The 18,069-nt window shown below is 38.1% G+C and overlaps 2 protein-coding genes across 4 annotated transcripts in view; one reads left to right on the top strand and one right to left on the bottom strand.

The window, feature by feature from the left end:
* Nucleotides 1-18,069, top strand: part of ZBTB7C (zinc finger and BTB domain containing 7C) — a 386,078-nt gene that overhangs the window by 154,186 nt on the left and 213,823 nt on the right. The gene's annotated exons all lie outside the window — the stretch shown is intronic.
* Nucleotides 4,255-6,603, bottom strand: ZBTB7C-AS2 (ZBTB7C antisense RNA 2). Its single transcript, XM_055102786.2, has one exon. The coding sequence runs from the start codon at nt 6,601-6,603 to the stop codon at nt 6,067-6,069; it is 537 nt and encodes a 178-aa protein (XP_054958761.1). The 3' UTR covers nt 4,255-6,066.

The raw sequence follows: 18,069 nt of genomic DNA, 5'->3' as shown, positions 1-18,069 counted from the left end.
CAGCACTTTGGGAGGCTGAGGCAGGCTGATCACCTGAGGTCAGGAGTTCCAGACCAGCCTGGCCAAAACAGCAAAACCCGTCTCTACTAAAAATACAAAATTAGTGGAGCGTGGTGGTGTGCGCCTGTAATCCCAGTTACTCAGGAGGCTGAGGCAGGGAGAATTGTTTGAACCTGGGAGATGGAGGTTGCAGTGAGCCAAGATCATGCCATTGCACTCTAGCCTGGGTGACAGAGTGGGACTCCATCTCAAAGAAAAAAAAAATGTGCTGGGATTTTGATTGGGATTGCATTGAATCTACAGATCAATTTGGGGGATAATTGACATATCAATAATCTTCCAACCTATGAACATGGTGTATTTAGATCTTTAATTTTCTGGCACTATTTATAGTTCTTAAAACAGATTTTGCACATCTATTGTTGTATTTATTACTGAGCATTTTATATATTTTGGTGTTACTGTCAGTAGCTTTTCTTATTTCAATTTCCTATTGTTGCTAGTATGTAGGAATACAATTAATATTTATACATTGATCTTATATATCACAAACGTGGTACAACTCTCTTACTAGTTCTAGTAGCTTTTTGGGGATTTCATTGTATTTTGTACATAGATAATCATGGTGTCTGTGAATAAAAGCAGTCTTACTTCTGCTCCAATCTGGGTGCTTTTTACTTCTTTTCTGATTGCACTGGCTAGAACATTCAGGACAATGTTTAATAGGAGTAGTTAGAGTGGATAGCCTTGACTTTTTTTCTGATCTTAGAAGAAAAACATTCAGTTGTTCATCATTAAATATGATGTTAGTTATAGGTTTGTTTGTACATGTTAGTAGGTTGAAGAAGTTTCTTTCTATTCCAAGCGTATTTTTGTTTTCTGTTTTTTTCCTAGAGATGGGGTCTGTCACTCAGGCTGGAGTGCGGTGGTGCAATCATAGCTCACTGGAGCCTTGAACTCCTGGGCTCAGGTGATCCTCCTGCCTCAGCCTCTTAAGTGGGTGGGATTATAGGTGCAAGCTACCATGCCCAGCTGATATTTATTGATAGGTTTTTTTCTTAATCAGAAATGGATGTTTGATTTTATCAAATGCTTTTTCTGCATCTATTTGCATGATCCTAGTTTTTTTTTCAACTTGTTAATACAGTGCCTTACACTGATTTTCAAATGTTAAACCAACCTTTCAGTCCTGAGATAAATACCACTTAGTCCTGATATTTTATCCTTTTAAAATATTGTCAAATTCTATTTGCTGAAATTTCATTTACAATTTCTGTATCTTGTTCATGAAGGGTATTAGTCTGTAGTTTTCTTTTCTTGTAATGTTTTGTCTGGTTTTGGTATCAGGGTAATGCTGCCTCATGGAATGAGTTGGGAAATATTCCCTTCCCTTCAGTTTTCTGGAAGAGCTCATGTAGAATTAGTATAATTTCTTCTTTAAATAGTAGAATTTACCAGTGAAGCCAGCTGGGTCTAAAATTTTCTTTACGGGAAAGTTTTTAAGTACACATTTAATTACCTTAATAGATATATGGCTTTAAAGGGTATCTCTTTATTGTTTAGTTTTTGGTTCAAGTTTTTCAAAGCTCTGTTATTGGGTATATAGTAGTTTCCAATTGTTATGTCCTCCTCCTGATGAATTGATCCTTTTATCATTATGGAATTTTCTCTTTATTCCTGGTAATATTTTTGCTCTGAAATCTACTTTGTCTGACACTAATATAACTAGTCTAGCTTTCTTTTCATTAGTATTAGCTTGGTATATATTTTTGATCCTTTTTACTTTCATCTTTTTTTTATATTTAAAGTGGGTTTCAGTTTATAGTTGGGTCTTCCTTTATATCCCATCTAACAGTCTCTGCCTTTTAATTATAATGTTTAGATCACTTATGTTTAATGTGATTATTGATGTTTAGGTTTAGAGTTATCATCTTTCTATTTGTTTTCTATTCATCTCATCTCTTATTTGTTCAATTTTTCCTCTTTTTATGCCTTCCTTTGAACTGAATATTTTTGTGATTCCCTTTTATCTCCTTTGTTAACTGCCTGTATTTCCTATATTTGTATTACCTGTATTACCTCAGGTTGCTCTCAGGTTTCTAATATATATCTGTAATGTCAAAGTCTACTTTCAAATGATATTATACCACTTTATGAATAGTATACAAACCATACAATAGTACATTTTCATTTCTTTCCTTTTGACCTTAATGATAATATCGTCATACATTTTACTTTTACATATGTTATAAACCCCATATTATATTATTATTTTTGTATAATTATCTTTTAAAATACAGATATAAATGCAAAAAACCATTTCTAAAGCTATCATTGCTTTGTCTAGATCCATATTTCCACCTGGCTTCATTTTCACTGTGCTTGAAGAATGTCCTTTAACACTTCTTATAATATGGGCCTTCTATTTTTTTTTCTTTTTTGAGCTTTTGTATGTATGAAAAAGTCTTTATTTTACCTTTGCTTTAGAAAGGCATTTTCACCATGTAGAAAATTCCAGGTTGATAATTTTTTCTTTCAGTATTTTAAAGGTATTTCTCCACTGTCTTTTTGCCCACATTATTTTGTATGAGAAATCTGCTGTAATCCCTATACTTTTTTCTGCATGTAATGTGTCTTCCCCTCCACTCACCCTGGTTGCTTTTAAGATTTTGTCTTTATTATTGGTTTTGAACAATTTGATTATGACATGTCTTGGTATACCTTCTTCATATTTCTTATGTTTCAGGTTTCTTGAGCTTCTTGGAACTGTGGGTTTATAGTTTTTTTAAAAAATAAAGTTTAGTAATTTTTTGGCTATTATCTTTTCAAATACTTTATTCCTGTCCTCCAACTCTCTCCTTTCCTCTGGAGACTTTAATTACACATAGAACAAGCTGCTTGAAGTGGTCCCCACAGTGCACTTTTGCTCTGTACATTTTTAAAATTCTTTTTTCTCTATGTGTTTCTTTTTGGATAACCTCTATTGCTATGTATTCAAATTCCTTATTCTTTTTTGGAAAATAGGGGAGGGTGGAGGGAACAAAATCTTATCTGCTGTTATTGGATTCTATCCAGTGTATTTTTCATCTGAAAAAGACAAAATTACAACACATCTGATTTAAAGATGTTAATTGGCTTTTATTTTCAATCTAGAATTGGGCAACACTTCATTCTACAAAATAGAATGAGTGTTCTAATGAGCTGAGCTGTGGAGGTTGGCTTTATAGACAGAAGGGCCCAGGAAAGAGAACCAAATAACAAAAGTAGAGTGGTCCTTTCAAAGTTACTTTTCTTGTAAAGATTAAAGCAGATAGGACTTTCTTATCATGCTGGCTAAAACTTCCCTATTTAGAGATTTGACTATTATATCTCTCTTTCTCTCTTAATTTCTTGGATAAACAACTTAGTTTCAGCTTGGTGGTGTGGAACTTCAGTGTGAGTTACTCCATTTTGGTTTGGTCTGTTGGGCCTACTGCAGGAGCTCAGTCCAAACCAATGGCCTCTTAGAAATTTCATTTAACACATTCTAAATATTGTAGTTTTCATCTCTAGAAGTTTTAGTCTTTTTATATCTTTCTATATGTTAACTTTTTAAACATATGAAATACAGTTATAATACCTTTTTCATTGTCTTTCTCTGCTAATTCTAAGTTCTGGGTCAGTTTGGATTGATTGGCTTTTTCTCCTTAATATGGGCCATATTTTCCAGCTCCTTTGCATATCTGGTAATTTTGTATTGGATGTCAGACATTGTGAATTTTATCCTGTGTGCTGGACATTTTTGTATTCCTTTAAATTTTCTTGAGCTTTATTAAAGCACTCAATTAAGATATTTGAAAAAGCTTGACCCTGTTGGACCTTGCTTATAAGATTTGTTCGGTGGGACTAGATTAATGTGTAGTCTAGGATAGTATTAAGATCTTTCTTAGTATTTTAGCCCTGTGAATTGTGAGGTTTTCAAGTCTGGCGGGTGGGAGCAGCATTATTCCTGATCCATGTGAGCATCATGAACAAACCATAATAGGTTCATTGCCTGATGTGCATGGCAAGTCAGTACACTGAGATACTGGATTGCAGCAGGGAAAGGTTTAATCATAGGGCTACTGAATGAGGAGATGGGAGGAAACCTCAAATCTACCTCCCCAAGAAGTTTAGGACTGGGGTTTTTAAGGGCTTTGGAATGGGCTGAAGTGTGGAGATTGTTGATTGGTCAAAGAATGCAGGGTAAAGTTGAAGCGGTATTGTTGTCTGGGGTAAATACATGGGGTTCGTCGTCTTGTGTCAAGAAGATTAATGACATGGACACACACACATGGAGTGGGTTAAGGAGCGGAAAGTTTAATAGGCAGAAGAAACGAGAGAGGAGGGTAGAGGTGTCCGAAAAAGGGAAAAGCGGCGGACTGCAGCAGATTTTATAGGCAGGCTTGAGGAGGCAGAGCCTGATTTACATAGGGCCCACAGATTGGTTCAACCATGTGTGATGTTTACATAGCAGCGGGGAAAGGAGAAGGCTGATCACCCCACCCTAATCTTACTATGCAAATGGGCTTTCCACTTGGCCAGGGCCATCTTGTCTGCTCCTTACTGTACACGTGGCTGGCAAAGAGAGAAGGGAAGATGGAACCGCCATTTTGAACTTGCCTATTCCTAGGTAGTATTTTGCTGCCGGCATTCACCCATGTAAGCTTCCAGCTTTCTTGTCTATGTCTGCAGCTTGATTTTACAGGCTGCTCTTTATTAGAACATGGTTTGGGGGCTGCTTTTCGTTAAAAAGGAAAACCTTACCAACAACTCCCATACCCTCACTATCTGCATAAGTGATTTCTTCTTAACTCCTATATCAGAGTCATGGGACAAGGTGATGAAGAAACTGTATTCTCATGAGATTCACTTCTTCTATGGGGGTCTTCAGGCTGGTTGGTATTAGCTGTTTTGCTGGAATTTAGGATCTAAAAAACAAGCAATTTTTGAGATCCTACCTATTGGAACAATGGGGATGCATGTGGTCAGTATCTAGTGCTACTATGACTTTCAGTTACAAGGAAGTAGGTCAAAGCACAGCCTGACTAATGCTTAATTATAACTGTATTTCTATCCAGAATTCTTGTTAACCCTTTGAGGGTTACTTCAGTACTATTTCTTTTACCCCTTTTTGGGTGGTTCTTTTCCTGGCTTTGGGTATTTTCCTGACATGTTTGCACTAATCGGTACTCTGATGATTACTTGAGGGGAGCTCTCTACAGATCTCTGAGGTTCTTTCTCTCTCTTCTCTCTGGTGCTCTGTCCTATGAACTTTAACTGCCTTGATCTCCCTGGATGCTCAGCTCTGTCTCTTCTACTCAGGAAGAATGCTAGTGCCTCAGTTCTCCCTTCCTGCTCTATGGCCTGGACACTCTCTCAAGGCTATAGTTTGGGCAATTGTAGGGCTCACATTAGTTTTTCTCATCTCTCAGGCATCACTGTCTTTCAGTGCCTCATGTCTGGTGTCTTGAAAACTGTTGTTTCACCTATATTGTCTAGTATTTTTATTTTTCCAGGCGGGAGGGTAAATCCAGTCCTTGTTTCTCTCTACCTTGGCTGAAAGCTGCAGTCTGCCCTGGATCTTTATTTTTTTAAGTATTTTTAAAGGTATTTATTTTACCTTGACTAGATCCCTGGCACAGGAGGGATTTTTTTTCTTTTTCTCTTTTTCTCTTTTTTTCAACCCCTATTCCACCATAACCCCATCAGTTTGGGAGCCCTGGAAGGCTCTGCCTATTCACCCACACAAATCTGAGTGAATCCTATCCATCCTTAAAGGGCCAGCTCAGGGCACTGCTCCAGCAGCCTTTGCACTGCTGTAAGTCCAAGCACATCTCTTTCCCCTCCTCTCTATTCTATAGGTCTATACAATCTTTTCAATATTGACTTTGTATATGTATGTCTTCCTCTAAACTGGATGGATCTTTAAGGAAAACACTGGGATTCATCATCTCCCTACATATCACCTTAAGAGGCAGTCACCCCAAATCTCTACATTCATCATAGAAACAGAAATTCCACTAATAAATGTCAGGGACTGCCTCCTTAACCTTGGTGCTCTATTTCCCTCCCACTTTCAGCATTCTGGCTTATTCCATGGGTGGAGGAGGAAGCCAGGTTGGCTCGGTGGGAGGGGAATGGCATCAGTGTGAGGTCACGCCACATCATCCAGAATGACAGCTCCACACCATTGTGACACATTGCAGGATTGAGCGATGCAGTTGGAGGAAAGAGAGGGAGACCCATGTCACTTAGACTACAAACAAAAGGGGGGCAGGTGCAAATGCAAAGCAGGGACCTGACGGGAAGAGGCAGGTACACCTGAGCACACACCAGCAGTGCCTGCAGAAAGTGAAGGCAGGGAGAGAGGAGCCATGCCCCATGAGGGATTTTTTTATTATTTAAGAACAAGGAAACTGAGGCCCAGAGAGAGGAAGTAACTTTTCCAATCACAAAAAAAGAGTCAGTGGCAAGAGGGAGAACTAAGATATCTTTAGGCCCAAATGTACTTGCCATTGTGTTATACTCTCTGTACAAGTTGTCCCAACTCACAATACCTTCACAATGCACTATTCTCTCCATAGTGCTATGAAGAAATGGAAGGTCAGGAAGGTGGATAAACTTTCCCAAAGCCACACAGCTAAAAACATGTTTCAACCCCTGGGTTGAGTCCAAAGCCAGTAGTGCTTTATAACGCAGTCTCCCAGTTCTTCTGGCTAATAGTAAGTGCTGCTTTTTTCAATTCTTTTTAAAAGTTTGCTTGTTCTTTCATTAATTTATTCTCTTAACAAACATTTATTGATTACCTTTTCTATATCAGTCACAATATTAAGTGCTAGATAAAAATATGGGTAAAAACAAATCAAGTGGTGTCATTGTCTGGGGTAAATACCCAAGATTCATCTCACACCAGAGAAATTGAGAGCGTGGACACACAAGAAGTGAGTTTAAGAGCAGAGGTTTAATAGGCAAAAGAAAGAGAAAAGAGAACAGCTCTCTCTCCTGCAGAGAGAGAGGGGGGGCGCACCTGAATGGGTCTCCCAGTTCCATGGTGAAATGCACAGGGTTTTATAGGTGAGCTTGAGGAGGTGGTGTCTGATTCACATAGGGCCGCAGAGATTGGTCAGAGCAGGTGTGACGTTTGCATAGTCCATGAAGAAGCTGGCCATCCCGCCCTGATCTTTTAGTATGCAGATTGGGTTCTCTACCTGGCCAGTGCCATATTGTCTGTTCCTTACTGTACACATGCTTGACAAAGAAAAGGGAAGATGGAGCCGCCATGTTGAACATGCCTAGCCCCAAGTAGTCTTTTCCTATTGGCACAGCTGCTGGCATTCACCTGTGCAAGATTCTAGCTTGCTTTTTCAAGCTGCAGCTTGATTTTCCGGGCTGCTTTTTGTTGGAAATGATTTGAGGGCTGCTTTTTGTTAAAAGGAAATCCTTACTGAAGACTCTTTTACCCTCACTATCTGCCTAAATCATTTCTTTTTAGATCCTGCATCACAAGTGTGGTCCTTACTTCCCAGGGTCCCTCCCCTAGTATGAATGTTAGAACTAAGAATACAAATAAATGCTATCAACTATTTTATATGCTATAATAGACTTGTTTGTTTTTTCAAACATTTTCTTTTATATTCTTTATTTCTTTATTTCTGGGGGGAGACAGGTTCTTGCTCTGTCACCGAGGCTGGAATGCAGTGGTGTAATCATGGCTCAATGCAGCCACAACCTCCTCAGCTCAAGTGATTGTCCTGCCCCATTCTCCTGAGTAGCCAGGACTACACAACCACACCCAGCTAATTTATTTTTATTTTTATTTTAAGTAGAAACAAGGTCTTGCTATGTTGCTTAGGCTGGTCTTGAACTCTTGGGCTCAAATGATCCTCCCAACTCAGCCTCCCAAAGTGCTGGGATTATAGGCATGAGAGGTTATGCCTGGTCAGATATTTTACTTTTAAACACATGCTGAAGTTTAAGTTCAAGCAAATCACAAGAAAAGAAGCATTAGTGGGTTAATTCAGAGACTGTCTCCTATAGAAAAATTTTATAGAAAAACAGGATGATTAATCACTGTTAGACTGGATAAAAAAAAAAAAAAAAAAGGATTGTTTCAAGATCATTAGATCCTGACTGACAGTCAGCTGAGTGGGTGGGTATCTGGCTTCCCAGAAGAGGTCTTAATCTCATTAAAGTTTATCAGAAAATTGCTTAAGCATTTTATCAATGCAAATTTCTTCCCAGAAAGAGCTTGGAAATTACATCATGCAAAAAGGTTCTGTCCCATTCCAAGTTTGGGACTGGGTTTTTTTATTAAGTATGGGCACATACCACAGTGGAGCAAAAGAGAGATCAGGTCAATTCCACCACGAGGACAACAGTTAGTGATAACTAGCATCATCTGAGTGTTATATGGTAGGCAGTGTTCCCTTCACTTGACACATATTAACTCATTAATGCTCACATAGTGCTGTGAGGTAGGGGCTTTTCTTATCCCCTTTTCTACAATGGAGGAAAGTAGGCGCAGAGAGTTTAACTAACTTGTTCAAGGTCTCCCAGCTAGGATCTAGCAGAAAGATGAGGAAGGTATCACAAGGAAGGTGGGTGAATCTGTTCCCCAAGGGGAAGATGGGAAAGAAAATATTCTGGGAAGACTGGACCCCCAATCCCATTCTATGCTATGAAGCTGTGCTTGTTTTCAAAGATGTTGGGGGTTCTGGATCAGTGGAACCACTTGACCCCCGCGCATGTCACTGGGGAAATCCATTTGGGCTTGTGCCTGGGTTTTAGAGGGTGGCTGAGTCAAGTCCCAGCTGTGTTTCTAGACCATGTGTTCTGGTTTGGGCAAAGTGGAGACTCCCCTCCACCTAACAGCTTTCAGACACATAAGCAAAACTTCCGGCCAAGGCAAAAACACATTAGCTCTGCCGGCCATGGACAGGTGGCTGGAGTGGTTTCCAGGGTCATTTTCGCTCTAGCCTTAGTGTTCCATCTTATTTTGTTTGCCTCCTCCTTTGTTCGACATATTTCTGCATTGCCTTTAAACTCCACAGCAGAGGGAGTGTTAAAAGTGGTGGTAAGAAGAGTCTTGCTATTGTAGTGTAAATAAAAGTAAAGATGATAAAGTTTTACAGGGCTATGTACAAATTGATAGTTGGTGCAGTATTACTTCAGGCACAGGAAGAGCCTTTCAGAATCTAACCTGTTAGAAATTACAAGAGCTTCCGTGTGAAAATTTAAAGAGAACATTTAAAAAATAATATTTCTTATGTCACCTATAAAATTCTACTAACCCCAATCCAACTATTATATTATTTTTACTTATTATCTCTTCTAAATGTAATACATGCTGGGAGTGTTGTCTGTGGTATATGCCTACTATTTTGTATTCTGCCTGTTTTCAATGACCAGTGGATCATAAACATTTTTCATGTTTCTGCATAATTATCATTTTAATGGCCACGTAATATTCCATTGTACAGAGGTGCTGTAATTTATTAAACCATTACCCTTAATGTTGACCATTTATGGTTTTCAGTTTGGGGCTTTTATAGATAACACTACAGTGAGCATCTTCTTGCAAATAGCTTTTTGCTGCTATTGAATTTCCATAGGAATAATTCCTAATAGAGGCATTACTAGTAAAGGACACAGACATGTATATGGCTCTTTCTCTATATTGCTGAATTGCTTTGCAAAAATATTATTTAATACAGTGTCATCACTCTGGAATGAATCTACTAGCTTTTTCTCCACTTCAATAGCAGTTAGCAAAAACTGTTTTTTCTAATTTGACAGATAAAACAGTATTTCAACTTGCTTTAATTTACATTCCTTTGTTTACTAGTGAAGATTACTATTTCTCCATGTATTTGTTTATATTGTATATAATTTTCTATGAATTATCTGTTTGTTCGTCTGTTATGGTCTTGGTGTTTTTATAAATTTAAATGCACTCTTTGTAGGTGATAACTATTAATCATTTTTGTTTTGTTTATTCAAATACTTTGTTGTCCTTTTTAATTTTTATTTTTATTACAGAAAAGCTTTATATTATGTATGGAAATTGTCAATCTCAATCTGTGAGTACTTCTTATTTTTCTGAAGAAGAGATAGTAATTCTTTTATCTATCTCTTGTGTGTTTTATATGCCTTTCATTTAATCATTTATTCAACATCGAGTTACCAGGTGCCTTTTGTGGGCCGGATATTCTTCTAGGTTCTGAGAATCTAAAATTTTCATCTTCTTGGAGATTACATTTTAGCGAGAAGAGAGACAATAAGCAAAAACATAACTAATAAGCATGGCAGCAATAAATCTTATAAAGAAAAAAAATAAAGCATAGTCAGAAGACAAACAATGACCAGGGAAAGATTTAGTGTTCAGGACAGGCCACTGACAAAGTGACATTTGCAATAGGGAAGACAGGGAGGGCCAGTATCAAAAGGTATCACTCGAGCAGACCTGGATGAGATGACAGAGGGAACAGAAAGTGCAAAGGCCCTGAGATGGGAACATATGTGGCATCCTGAGTGTATTAGTTTGTTCTCTCACTGCTATAAAGAACTGTCTGAGACTGGGTAATTTGTAGAGAAGAGAGGTTTAGTTGACTCACAGTTTGCATGGCTGGGGAGGCCTCAGGAAAATTACAGTCATGGTGGAAGGCACCTGTATTAGTCTGTCCTCACGCTGCAAATAAAGACATACCTGAGACTGGGTAATTTATAAAGGAAAGAGGTTTAGTGGACACAGTTCCACATGGCTAGGGAGGTCTCAGAATCATGGCAGAAGGTAAAGGAGGAGCAAAGTCAACGTCTTACATGGTGGCAGGCAAGAGAACTTGTGCAGGGGAACTCCTATTTATAAAACCATTAGATTTTGTGAGACTTATTCACTACCACAAGAACAGTACGAGGGAACCACCCCCATGATTCAATTATCTCCACCTGGCCCCGCCGTTGACACATGGAGATTGTTACAATTCAAGGTGAGATTTGGGTGAGGACACAGCCAAAACATATCAGCACCTCTTCGCAGGGGGGCGGCAGGTGAGAGAATGAATGCAGGAGGAACTATCGAACACTTATAAAACCAGCAGACCTCAGATCTCGTGAGAACTCACTGTCATGAGAACAACATGGGGGAAACTACCCCCGTGATCCAATTACCTCAGCCTGGTCTCTCCCTTGACATGTGGGGATTATGGGGATTAAATTCAAGATGAGATTTGGGTGGGGACACAAAGCCTAAGCATATCACTGAGAAACAGGGAAAGCCATGTGTTTGGAGTGAAGCAGAAGAGGTGGAGAATTGGACAAAACTAGGTTGTTACCAGATGGTATGGGGCCAAGGACACTGGATTTAATCTGAGGGAGATGGGAAGCCACAAAGTTGAGAGGGCATGAAACAGACATCTGATTTACAGTTTAACAGGATCACTGGATATTTTTATATTTGAATCATTTTGGCTGATTTAACTCTCCAGGTATGTAATCACATCATATACAGGAGATATTTTTGTCTCTTCTTTTTCAGTATTTATTTCCATTGGGGTGTCTTTATCTTTTCTGTCGTTGTTTTGAAAAACTTTCCAGACAATGTTAAATAATAATATTTTTATGAATGATTTCAATGACAATGATAATAGTAGGCATCTTTATATATTCTGAATGTAGAGGAATTATTGCTCATTTAAATATGGATGCTCTATGCTGTTAACTGGAATTCTTTTTAATTCTAGTTCTGAAATTTTTATTAGGAATGATTGTTGATTTCTATAAAACACCTGTCAAGTATGCACTAAAATTGTAAGATGCTTTTCCTGCTTAGCGTCTTGATGTGGTGTAGCATATTAATAGAACCCCTTATATGAGGCAACACTTGCTTGCAACCCTGGGGTAATCCCACTTTGTCATGGTATAATTTTAGTGTATATATCATTGAATACACTGCTATTCTTTTATGACCTATCTGTGCTCATGGTCCGCTCAGTCTAGCCCCCTCTATCCCTGACTTGGTCCTGCCCTGACTGTGGTGCAGAGAGCTGTGGGGCAGAGGCCAGGGTGTGTGTGCATGTGGTGGTTGTTGGGGGCATGGGATGGGGGTTGTCAAAGCACCTGATGATGATTTCGCCAGCATCACAACCTCAAGTACGATATGGTGTCTCATCCTTTTAAGTTTTAGTTTTTAACAGGATATGTATGCCTATAATTTAAAGAATCAGAGAGTTTAATTAAAGTTATTACAGAAAATAGCAGTCCTTTTCCCATCCTACCTCATTTTCCATTTGCGAGAGACAACTACTTTTTTTCTTAGAAAAAAAGTGTGTTTTTTAATTTCCATTTTCTTTAAGTAACAGGCGTATACAATTATTTGTCATTTTTCTATTTTAAGCTTTATTATTATTATTATTATTATTTTTTTTTTTTTTTTGAGACAGAGTCTCGCTCTGTTGCCCAGGCTGGAGTGCAGTGGTGTGATCTCAGCTCACTGCAAGCTCCGCCTCCCGGGTCCACGCCATTCTCCTGCCTTAGCCTCCCAAGTAGCTGGGACTACAGGCACCCGCCACCACGCCCGGCTAACGTTTTGTATTTGTGTTAGCCAGGATGATCTCCATCTCCTGACCTTGTGATCCACCCGCCTCAGCCTCCCAAAGTGCTGAGATTACAGGTGTGAGCCACCGCGCCCGGCCTAAGCTTTATTATTAACTGACTTCCTGCTATGGAAGATGACTGTTTAGCTCCCTTTACCCCATATTCACACTAGAAACACACTCCCATATTCCCTCTTTATACCATAATTGTGATTAGATCCAAATTTAGTATTTACAGTATATTATAGTGAAAATGTACTTCGGTTACACCTGAGCTATATGATTCCATTTAGGCACAATTTTTGTTTTCTGGAATTAATAATTGTTTTTGTTTGTATGTCTGATGCTTAGTTTTCTATATATTTATTAATAATTCCATCCCCAACATTCTTTAATTGGATAAATACCTTCCTAATCCTTTCAAATACATCAGGCAATCTGTCAGTTTCATCTCCTTGTTGAAATCTCTCTGGATACTTTGACCATTTTTGTCTGATTGCTTTCTGGAGCACAGCTCTCAACCTGGGCTCAACCGGCTCTAGCATTCTAGGAATTCCCCCATCCTCTCTTCTGTTTGGATGTCCTGTTTCCTGAATCTAAAATTGTTCCTTTCTTGGTTTGCCCCCTTGTTTTGATGGAGCGCATTCTCCAATAACTTTATGAAAAAAGATGCTTGAGATACTTTCTTCTTCTTTTCCTCTATTCCTTAAAAAATATGTTTTTACTCTTGAGCGTATATACCATAGAAAAGTATATAACATTCATTTTTTCTTTTTTTTTTGGTGTCTTGATCTATTTTTTTATTTCAATAGGTTTTTAGGGGAACAAGTGTTGTTTGGTTACATGGATAAGATCTTTAGTGGTGATTTCTGAGATTTTGGTGCACCCATCACCTGAGCAGTGTACACTGTACCCAATGTGTAGTCTTTTATCCCTCACTCCCCTCCCACCCTTCCCAAGTCCCCAGAGTCCATTGTACCATTCTTATGCCTTTGCATCCTCATAGCTTAGCTTCCACTTATAAGTGAGGACATACAATGTTTTGTTTTCCATTCCTGAGTTACTTCACTTACAATAATGGTCTCCAGCTCCATCCAGGTTGCTGTAAATGCCATTATTTAATTCCTTTTTTTGGCTGAATAGTATTCCATGGTGTCTATATATATATATATATATATATATATATATATATAACTTTTTTTTCCACTTGTTGATTGATGGGCATTTGGGTTGGTTCCGTATTTTTGCAATTGTGAATTGTGCTGCTATAAACATGCATGTAGAAGTGTCTTTTTCATATAATGACTTCTTTTCCTCTGAGTAGATACTCAGTAGCGGGATTGCTGGATCAGATGATAGATCTACTTTTAGTTTTTTAAGGAATCTCCACACTGTTTTCCATAGTGGTTGTAGTATTAATCGTTTACATTCCCACCAGCAGTGTAAAGATGTTCCTTTTCACCACATCCACATCAACATCTATTATTTTTTGATTTTTTAAATTATGGCCCTTCTTGTAGGAGTAAGGTGGTATTGCATCATAGTTTTGATTTGCATTTCCCTATAATTAGTGATGTTGAGTATTTTTCATGTTTGTTTGCTGTTTGTATATCTTCTTTTGAGAATTATCTATTCATTTCCTTAGCCCACTTTTTGATGGGATTAATTGCTTTTTTCTTGCTGATTTATTTAAATTCCTTGTAGATTCTGGATAGTAGTCCTTTGTTGGATGCATAGTTTGCAAATATTTTCTCCCACTCTGTGGATTGTCTGTTTACTCTTCTGATTATTTCTTTTGTTGTGCAGATGCTTTTTAGTTTAATTAAGTCCCATCCATATTTATTTATTTATTTATTTATTTGAGATGGAGTCTCACTCTGTCGCCCAGGCTGGAGTGCAGTGGCGCAATCTCTGCTCACTGCAAGCTCCACCTCCCAGGTTCACACCATTCTCCTGCCTCAGCCTCCCGAGTAGCTGGGACTACAGGCACCTGCCACCACGCCTGGCTAATTTTTTGTATTTTTAGTAGAGATGGGGTTTCACCATGTTAGCCAGAATGGTCTCGATCTCCTGACCTCGTGATCCACCCACCTCGGCCTCCATCTATTTATTTTTGTTTTTGTTGCATTTGCTTTTGGGTTCTTGGTCATGAACTCTGTGCCTAAGCCAATGTCTGGAAGAGTTTTTGTGATGTTATCTTCTAGAATTTTTACAGTTTTGAGTCTTAGATTTAAGTCTTCAATGCATCTTGAGTTGATTTTTGTACAAGCTGAGAGATGAGGATCCAGTTTCATTCTTCTACATGTGGCTTGCCAATTATCTCAGCATCATTTGTTGAATAGGGTGTCCTTTTCCTACTTTATGTTTTTGTTTGCTTTGTCAAAGATCAGTTGCCTGTAAGTATGTGGCTTTATTCCTGGTTTCTCTATTCTGTTCCATTGGTCTAAGTGCCTATTTTTATACCAGTACCATGCTGTTTTGGTGACTATGACCTTATAGTACAGTTTGAAGTTGGGTAATGTGATGCCTCCAGATTTGTTCTTTTTGCTTAGTCTTACTTTGGCTATGTGAGCTCTTTTTTAGTTCCATATGAATTTTGGATTGTTTTTTCTAGTTCTGTGAAAAATGATGATAGTATTTTGATGGGAGTTTCATTGAATTTGTGGATTGCTTTTGGCAGTCATGGTCATTTTCACAGTATTGATTCTACCCATCCATGAGTATGGGATGTTTTTCCATTTGTTTGTGTTGTCTATGATTTCTTTCAGCAGTGTTTTGTAGTTTTTCTTGTAGAGGTCTTTCATCTCCTTGGTTAGGTATATTCTTGAGTATTTTATTTTATTTTTTGCAGCTTTCGTAAAAGGGGTTGAGTTCTTGATTTGATTCTCAACTTGGTCACTGTTGTACAGCAATGCTATTGATTTGTATACATCATTGGTTTTGTATTCTTAAACTTTACTGAAATCATTTATCAGAGCTAGGAGCTTTTTTTTTTTTTTGGAGGGGGGGTGGGTAGAGAGTCTTGCTCTGTCACCTAGGCTGGAGTGCAGTGGCATGATCTTGGCTCACTGCAACCTCCACCTCCCAGGTTCAAGCAGTTCTTGTGCCTCAGCCTCCCAAGTAGCTGGAATTATAGGTGTGTACCACCATGCCCAGCTAATTTTTTACATTTTTAGTGGAGATGGGGTTTTGCTGTGTTCTCCAGGCTGGTCTTGAACTCTGTCCTCAAGCGATCCACCTGCCTCGGCCTCCCAAATTGTTAGGATTACGGGCATGAGCCACCACACCCAGCCAGATCTAGGAGCTTTTTTTGATAAGTCTTTAGGGTTTTCTAGTTATAGGATCATACCAGCAGTGAGCAACGACAGTTTGACTTCCTTTTTACTGATTTGGATGCCCTTTATTTCTTTCTCTTGTCTGATTGCTCTGGCTAGGACTTCCAGTACTATGTTGAACAGAAGTGGTGAAAGTGGGTATTCTTGTCTTGTTCCAGTTCTCAGGGAAAATGGTCTCAATGTTTCCCTGTTCAGTATAATATTGGCTGTGCGTTTGTCATAGATGGCTTTTATTACCTTAAGGTATGTCCTTCTATACTGATTTTGCTGAGAGTTTTAGTCATAAAGGGATGCTAGATATTGTCAAATGCTTTTTCTGTGACTATTGAGATGATCATGCAATTTTCGTTTTTGATTCTGTTTATGTGGTATATCACATTTATTGATTTGTGTATATTAAACCATCCCTGCATCCCAGGTATGAAACCCACTTGATCATGGTATATTATCTTTTTGATATTCTGCTGTTGGAATTGGTTAGCTGCTATTTTGTTCAGGACTTTTGCATCTATATTAATCTGAGATATTGTTCTGTAGTTTTCTTTTTTTGTTATGTCCTTTCCTGATTTTGGTGTTAGGGTGATACTGGCTTCATAGGATGATTTAGGGAGGATTCCCTTTTTCTCTGTCTTTTGGAATAGTTTCAATAGGATTGGTACCAATTCTTCTTTTAATGTCTGAGATAATTCAGCTGTGAATCCATCTGGTCCTAGACTTTTTTGTTGACAATTTTTTTGTTACCATTTCAATCTCACTGCTTGTTATTGGTCTGTTCAGAGTTTCTATTTCTTGCTGGTTTAACTTAGGAGGATTGTATACTTCCAGGATTTTATCCATTTCCTCTAGGTTTTCTAGTTTGTGCACATAAACATATTCATAGGAGCCTCAAATGATCTTTTGCATTTCTGTGGTATCGGTTGTAATATCTCCTGTTTCATTTCTAATTGAGCTTATTTGGATCTTCTCTCTTCTTTTCTTGGTTAATCTTGCTAATGGTCTTTCAATTTTGTTTATCTTTTCAAAGAGCCAGCTTTTAGTTTCATTTATCTTTTGTATTTTTTTAATGTCATTTAGCTCTGCTCTAATCTTGGTTATTTCTTTTCTTCTGCTGGGTTTGGGTTTGGTTTCTTCTTGTTTTTCTAGTTCCTTGAGGTGTGACTTTAGATTGTCGATTTGTGCGCTTTCAGACTTTTTGACATAGGCATTTAATGCAATGAACTTTCCTCTTAGCACTGCTTTTGCTGTATCTCAGAGGTTTTGATAGGTTGTGTCACTATTATTGTTCAGTTCAAATAATTTTTTAATTTCTATCTTGATTTCATTGTTGAACCAACAATCATTCAGGAGCAGATTATTTAATTTCCATGTCTTTGTATAGTTTTGAGGGTTCCTTTTGGAGTTGATTGCCAATTTTATTCCACTGTGGTCTGAGAGAGTACTTGATATCATTTCTGTTTTCTTAAATTTATTGAGACGTGTTTTATGGCCTATTATATGGTCTGTCTTGGAGAATGTTCCATGTGCTGATGAATACAATGCATATTCTGCAGTTGTTGGGTAGAGCGTTCTGTAAATATCTGTTAAGTCCATTTGTTCTAGGGTATAGTTTAAGTCCATTGTTTCTTTGTTGACTTTCTGTCTTGAAGACCTGTCTAATGCTGTCAGTGGAGTATTGAAGTCCCCCACTATTATTGTGTTGCCATCTATTTCATTTCTTAGATCTAGTAGTAATCGTTTTATAAATTTGAGAGTTGCAGTGTTAGGTGCATATATATTTAGGATTGTGATCTTTTCCTGTTTAACTAGTCCTTTTATCATTATATCTTGTCCTTCTTTGTTTTTTTTTTAACTGTTGTTGCTTTAAAGGCTATCTTGTCTGATATGAGAATAGCTACTCCTGCTCATTTTTGGTGTCCACTTGCATGGAGTATCTTTTTCCACCCCTTTACCTTAAGTCTATGTGAGTCCTTATGTGTTAGGTGAGTCTCTTGAAGACAGCAGATACTTGGTTGGTGAATTCTTATCCATTCTACCATTTTGTAACTTTTAAGTGGAGCATTTAGACCATTTACATTCAATGTTAATGTTAAGATGTGAGGTGCTACTCTATTCATTGTGCTAGT

The sequence above is a fragment of the Pan paniscus genome, chromosome 17 (genome assembly GCF_029289425.2).
Source record: "Pan paniscus chromosome 17, NHGRI_mPanPan1-v2.0_pri, whole genome shotgun sequence".
In the NCBI taxonomy this organism is placed as follows: Eukaryota; Metazoa; Chordata; class Mammalia; order Primates; family Hominidae; genus Pan; species Pan paniscus.
Note: the sequence above shows the minus strand (reverse complement) of the source record. Positions and strands in the feature narration are given on the sequence as shown.

Bases quoted from the DNA above. Each gene is read 5' to 3' on its own strand.
- ZBTB7C-AS2 (XM_055102786.2), bottom strand. From the start codon at position 6,603: ATGGAGAGAATAGTGCATTGTGAAGGTATTGTGAGTTGGGACAACTTG.